The sequence below is a fragment of the Rhinopithecus bieti genome, unplaced genomic scaffold (genome assembly GCF_001698545.2).
Source record: "Rhinopithecus bieti isolate Rb0 unplaced genomic scaffold, ASM169854v2 scaffold_56806, whole genome shotgun sequence".
Taxonomy (NCBI): Eukaryota; Metazoa; Chordata; class Mammalia; order Primates; family Cercopithecidae; genus Rhinopithecus; species Rhinopithecus bieti.
Genome location: NW_016823424.1, coordinates 2,228,886 through 2,235,415, shown reverse-complemented (window position 1 = coordinate 2,235,415; position 6,530 = coordinate 2,228,886). Strand labels below are relative to the sequence as shown.

At 47.3% G+C, this 6,530-nt stretch overlaps 1 protein-coding gene across 2 annotated transcripts; it reads left to right on the top strand.

The window, feature by feature from the left end:
• The first annotated feature begins 604 nt into the window (after positions 1 to 604).
• Positions 605 to 6,125, top strand: DAZAP2 (DAZ associated protein 2). 2 transcript variants are annotated; one of them, XM_017861471.1, is made up of 4 exons: positions 605 to 1,219; positions 2,649 to 2,767; positions 3,177 to 3,345; positions 4,668 to 6,125. In XM_017861471.1, exons 1-4 carry the CDS (start codon positions 1,207 to 1,209, stop codon positions 4,988 to 4,990), a joined length of 624 nt encoding a protein of 207 aa, XP_017716960.1. In that variant the 5' UTR covers positions 605 to 1,206; the 3' UTR covers positions 4,991 to 6,125. The 2 variants fall into 2 exon arrangements, with proteins under 2 accessions (XP_017716960.1, XP_017716959.1); XM_017861470.1 differs by having other exon boundaries at positions 3,177 to 3,422.
• Positions 6,126 to 6,530: the final 405 nt, after the last annotated feature.

Below are 6,530 nucleotides of genomic sequence, written 5' to 3'. Positions count from 1 at the left end.
AACCGAGATCACACCACTGCACTCCTGCCTGGGCGACAGAGCGACACTCCATCTAAAATAAAATAAAATAAATAAATAAATAAAAGAATAAAATATATGTATATATATTTTTTTTAGAAAGAAAGAAAACCAGCCTGGCCAACATAGTGAAACCCCTACTAAAATACAAAAATTAGCCAGGGATGGTGGCGTGCGCCTGTAGTCCCAGTTACTCAGGAAGCTGAGGCAGGAGAATTGCTTGAACCCAGGAGGCGGAGGTTGTGGTGAGATCGCGCCGCTGCACCCTAGCCTGGGCAAGAGCGACACTCTGTATCAAAAAAAAAAAGAAAAGAAAAGAAAAGAAAGACACTTAATCGCTGCCCTAAAGGATGCCATCTTTGCCCTTACGGGTAATTAAGTTAGAAAGCAAAGCCATACATAGAGAAAAATAGAAGTACCATACAGGTCACTGTAACTGGTGCTAAAAAAGGGCAGGGCCACAAGCACTCTATGGGGACTGCAGGTATGTCAGTTTCAGTGCCAGCTGTTGCGAACACGGAAAACATAACCCCTTCCTGTACGTGAGAAAAAGAAACGAACACGAGAACATGCCGACAGCCTGTCCTGGAGCAGACAGGGCGGCGAAGATTCCAGTGCAGGTCTCATCCAGGAAAGGATACATGTGAGCTGGAGTGGCAAAATAAATTTTAACGGAGCTGAAGCTTAATTTGGACTTGGTGGGGAGGGACGCATGATAAACTAAGGTGTGAGGAGCCGATTTCAGGCAGTGCCACAAATTTGCAGAAATATAAGCCCCTCGTGGAAGGTTGCCAAGGTGAGGTGACCTTGAGTGAATGCGTGTAGGCAGAGAAAGGTTCTGGGGAATGCTTGCATCGTTCTGCCGCCCAGCGTCCAACAGAGAAAAGATCCTGAAGCGAGACAATATCTGCGTTTGGTTTTTCTCCAGCTGAGGGACACCGGTAGCGGGTGGAGGACGGGAACGAGCAGGGGGGGTGGGGCCAAGGAGAGTGGGCGGGACCGCGCCGACCCTCCCGCGACCGACTGGAGGCCGGGCGCAGAGGCGGAGTTTCCGGCGGCAGTGCCACTCGGGCGTCGGGTGACGCTAGACGGACGGAACATCACGTGACACGGAAGTAGCTCCGAACAGGAAGAGGACGAAAAAAATAACCGTCCGCGACGCCCAGACGAACCGGACCCGCAGCCAGCATGAACAGCAAAGGCAAGGACCGAGGGTGGCAGAGGCCGTCGGGGGGAGTACTGCTGGCCCAGAGTGAGCGGGTCCGGAGCCCAGGGTCACCAAACGCCAGGTTTGGGGTGGGCTGCGTCGCGCTCCTTGGCCAGCTGCAGTCCACGGCGCTGCGCCTGACGCCTTCGTCATCTCCAAATTACGGCTGCTTGCTGCCTCCAGGCCCTTTCCTCCGTAAACTCTGTGGCGCAGTTTGAAGCTGCGGGCTCGGGTGGTGGGGGGGCTTGACATGATGGGCATCCGCAGGAGCAAATAGAGCGCTAGCGCAGGCATTCGCTTAGGCCAATGGAGAGCCGGCGGAGGCGGGGCGCCGCGCTCCGGAACCCCCGGCAGGGCCCGAACTTAACTAGTGAGTTGCTGGAGTAGGCGCGTGGGCCGGGGCCTGTGAGGTCTGTTTTCTCCTTCCCTTCGCACCCCCTCGCCCTTCGCTGGGGGTATCAGAACTTACCCCTTCCTCTGTGGTTGTACCAGTGTGTCTGTCAGAACATGATTCCCATAACCCAGGAATAGGGTGAGGGGGAGAAAAAAGGAATAGAGAAAAAAAAAAAAAAAAAAAAAAACAGGCCGGGCGCGGTGGCTTACGCCTGTAATCCCAGTACTTTGGGAGGCCGAGGCGGGCGGATCACCTGAGGTCAGGAGTTCGAGACCAGCCTGGCCAACGTGGTGAAACCCCTACTCTATTAAAAATGCAAAAATTAGCTGGGCGTGGTGGCGGGCGCCTGTAATCCCAGCTACTCCGGAGGCTGAGGTAGGAGAATTGCTTGAACCCAGGAGACGGAGGTTGCAGTGAGCGGAGATAGCGCCACTGCAATCCAGCCTGTGTGACAGAGCGAAACTCCGTCTCAAAACAAACAAAAACCCAAACATGATCCCCCGCTTTTCCAATGAGGACATTCCTCCTCAGCCCTCAGCCCTACACCCTTTTCCGGTCTCACGGTTCACTTCCATCATTCACACCCTTTGTTTGGAAGTCGACCTTGAATAGTAATTCTGTAAGGAAAATCAGAACTGTTAGCCACGAAGTCTGCGCTGGTTGTAGACAGGCTGTGGAGACTACCTAAAGCAGAGGCACTCTTGATAAGCCAGAACAGCAGCAGGCCAGAACCCCAGACCTGTCCTGCATTCCAGAGGGAACTTGTGCCCAGCTAGACTTAACCCCTTACTCCTGTGTTAGTAGGAGCAGTGAGCAGTGCCTTTCCTGTCCTGTCAGAATCCAGCACCTTCCATTTTAAGGGTGCAAAGACAATGCATATTTTCTTAGTTCCAGGAATCAGGCCCTCTGAGGCAGACTATTTGCAAATCCCCTTCTGCTTGCTCCCACTAAGTTAGCTACCCGGTATGACCTGTCTCATTTTGGTAGCTCTGTGTAGTAGGCAACCTGCATTTTTTTCTTGTCTTTCAGGTCAATATCCAACACAGCCAACCTACCCTGTGCAGCCTCCTGGGAATCCAGTATACCCTCAGACCTTGCATCTTCCTCAGGCTCCACCCTATACTGATGCTCCACCTGCCTACTCAGAGGTGCTTCCAGTTTGCCAGACTTGAACTAGCTGAGAATACTCTTAGAGTGGTTCTTTAGTCCTTAGCTACGTCTGACTTCACACGTTTACTCTTCACAAATGCTCACATGAATAATCTAAAACACTATATAATTTGGCAGTTTTTGTCGGAGTTGAAAGTACATTATTTGATGATTTTGTGTTATTTGGCACAGGCTGAGGTGCAGAAGATGAATTTGCGTTCTGTGAGCTCAACATTAGCTATAGCAGGAAGTGATCCAGGAGAATATTGAAGGCCAGTGGAAAGGCAACTTGTATGATCTTACAAAAAGTATAACCTGCACAAGGAGAATTAAGAATTGGCTTATTAAAGAGATCTCAAATAGGAATGTAATCAAGTAACATTTTGCCTTCTCTTCTGCCTTTTCTAGCTCTATCGTCCGAGTTTTGTGCACCCAGGGGCTGCCACAGTCCCCACCATGTCAGCCGCATTTCCTGGAGCCTCTCTGTATCTTCCCATGGCCCAGTCTGTGGCTGTTGGGCCTTTAGGTTCCACAATCCCCATGGCTTATTATCCAGTCAGTCCTATCTATCCACCTGGCTCCACAGTGCTGGTGGAAGGAGGGTATGATGCAGGTGCCAGATTTGGAGCTGGGGCTACTGCTGGCAACATTCCTGTGAGTATGACCTCATCAGAAAGTGTTTGAGGGGGCAGAACTGTGGCAAGTGAAGAGCATCTCACTGGGGACTGAGTTAACCTGATTCTTTTGTTTTCATGTCTATCGAGTCCTGCTTGCTGCTTTTCCAGTTCATTTTGGTACACTGAACTGGTCTAGTAATGCTTCTTATTCATTCCATAAGCATTTACTCAATATTTGCCATCAGCATGGTGTTTTTACTAGGAACCCTGATGATTTAAAAAGTAGAATGTATAATCCTTAGTAAGTAGCTTTTAGATAGATACTAACAATGTTATCATTTTTTCCTACTTAATTCCCCAGTGCATGGGATGTAGAGCCCAAATGACTACTCCGTAACTACATGCTAGAGATGAGGCTAATATGTGTCATTAGTGAGCCTTCAGTTATCCAGTAGTTTCTTCAAAAACTATGTAAGGGCCGGGTGCGGTGGCTCACCTGAGGTCAGGAGTTTGAGATCAGGCTGGCCAACATGGTGAAACCCCGACTCTACTATAAATACAAAAACTAGCTGGGCATGGTGGCAGGCGCCTGTAATCCCAGCTACTTGGGAGGCTGAGGCAAGAGAATGGCTTGAACCCAGGAGGTGGAGGTTGCAGTGAGCCGAGATCACGCCACTGCACTCCAGCCTGGGTGACAGAGCCAGACTCTGTCTCAAAAAAAAAAAAAAAAAAAAAGCTGGGTGTGGTGGTGGGCGCTTGTAATCCCAGCTACTTGGGAGGCTGAGACAGGAGAATCACTTGAACCTGGGAGGCAGAAGTTGCAGTGAACCCAGATCCCACCATTGCACTCCAGCCTGGGCAACAAAGAGCGAGACTCTGTCTCAAAAAAATTAAAAAAAAAAAATTAAAAACGATGTAGGGAGCATGTGGGATTCATCCATGGACTGGCACCCTGTCCCTGTTTTGGGAATGTGAATAGGGCAGTGGTTCCCTACCCTCCAAATGACTGTTGGTCTGGCCTGTTCATGTGCAGAAGCTAGCCATAGGCTTCCTCTCAGAGCTGGAACCCTTTGAATGAGTGGTAGGCTCCCTTTTCTCTTTGTATCTTTGGGTTCATGTGAAGTATAGACCTACTTTAGAACTCAAATTCATGGTGGAACTAGCTCCTTAAAATGCAGCTGGTTAGCACATTGCCTCATCCTAACAGGCCTCTGCTTCCCCTATGTCCCCTTCGCTTATATTAGCCACCCTGTGCCCATTCTATTATATCCTTTCCTTTCAGCCTCCACCTCCTGGATGCCCTCCCAATGCTGCTCAGCTTGCAGTCATGCAGGGAGCCAACGTCCTCGTAACTCAGCGGAAGGGGAACTTCTTCATGGGTGGTTCAGATGGTGGCTACACCATCTGGTGAGGAACCAAGGCCACCTTTGTGCCGGGAAAGACATCACATACCTTCAGCACTTCTCACAATGTAACTGCTTTAGTCATATTAACCTGAAGTTGCAGTTTAGACACATGTTGTTGGGGTGTCTTTCTGGTGCCCAATCTTTCAGGCACTTTTCAAATTTAATAAGGAACCATGTAATGGTAGCAGTACCTCCCTAAAGCATTTTGAGGTAGGGGAGGTATCCATTCATAAAATGAATGTGGGTGAAGCCGCCCTAAGGATTTTCCTATAATTTCTCTGGAGTAATACTGTACCATACTGGTCTTTGCTTTTAGTAATAAAACATCAAATTAGGTTTGGAGGGAACTTTGATCTTCCTAAGAATTAAAGTTGCCAAATTATTCTGATTGGTCTTTAATCTCCTTTAAGTCTTTGATTTATATTACTTGTTATAAATTGAACGCATTAGTTGTCTGCCTTTTCCTTTCCATCCCTTGCCCCACCCATCCCATCTCCAACTCTAGTCTTCCATTTCCTCCCGCCAGTCTCCATTGAATCAATGGTGCAGGACAGAAAGCCAGTCAGACTAATTTCCTTCTTTCCTCGCACTTCTCCCCACTCGTCATCTTTTAACTAGTGTTTCACAAGGATCCTCTGAAACCCTCTCTGTGCCCTAAGCACAGATCCCATTACTTCTGCTTTCGTATCTCCTCAGGCAAAAGTGGAGGGTGCCTTATGGGCCCTTCTCATAGGTTGTCTCTGCATACACGAACCTAACCCAAATTTGCTTTGGTGCCAGAAAAACTGAGCTATGTTTGAACAAAGATATCGTGTAAAGTGTACTGTGAACAACAGTTGGTTTAAAATATGAGGGGCAAGGAGGAGGATGCATTTCAAAAGCTTGATTGATGTGTTAAGAGCCAAATTAAGAGGAGTTTTCATATCAAAAATTGGTTACCATTTTTTGTCAGAGTGTCTCATGCAGCCACTCATTCGGCTCCCCAGAATTCCTAGACTGGGTTAATAGGGTCATATTGTGAATGTCTCACTACAAAATGACTTGAGTCCAGTGAAATCTTATTAGGGTTAAGAATATTTCAGGGATCCTTAATGTTTTGATTTTTGTTTTCTGAAATTGGATTTTATTTTATTTTATCTTATAATTTCAGTTCATCTAAATTGTGTGTTCTGTACATGTGATGTTTGACTGTACCATTGACTGTTATGGAAGTTCAGCGTTGTATGTCTCTCTCTACACTGTGGTGCACTTAACTTGTGGAATTTTATACTAAAATGTAGAATAAAGACTATTTTGAAGATTTGAATAAAGTGATGAAGTTGCATTACACCTCACTGCAAGGATTCTTTACTTAGCTTGTTTTTAGATTTCTTCTATATATATTTTATTTATATCCCATCTAGAATTCAGCTAGGTGCTGCTGCTGCTCTGTTTCCTTTGATGACACTTTGAAATAAAGGCAGGAGTACAAGTCTAAGACTTGGCCATTTTCATGAATTCCATTCCAGATGTTCAACTTTTCATCATTTTACTCTCTAACCTCTTCCAAATTTTGGAATTTAGGACCTAAACTTAGAAACGAGGAACTATTGGCCGGGCGCGGTGGCTCAAGCCTGTAATCCCAGCACTTTAGGAGGCCGAGGCGGGCGGATCACGAGGTCAGGAGATCGAGACCATCCTGGCTAACACGGTGAAACCCCGTCTCTACTAAAAATACAAAAAATTAGCCGGGTGTGGTT

Bases quoted from the DNA above. Each gene is read 5' to 3' on its own strand.
- DAZAP2 (XM_017861471.1), top strand. The intron at 2,768-3,176 runs GTGCTTCCAGTT...TGCCTTTTCTAG, and splicing joins CTCCACCTGCCTACTCAGAG to CTCTATCGTCCGAGTTTTGT. The intron at 3,346-4,667 runs GCTCCACAGTGC...CTTTCCTTTCAG, and splicing joins CAGTCCTATCTATCCACCTG to CCTCCACCTCCTGGATGCCC.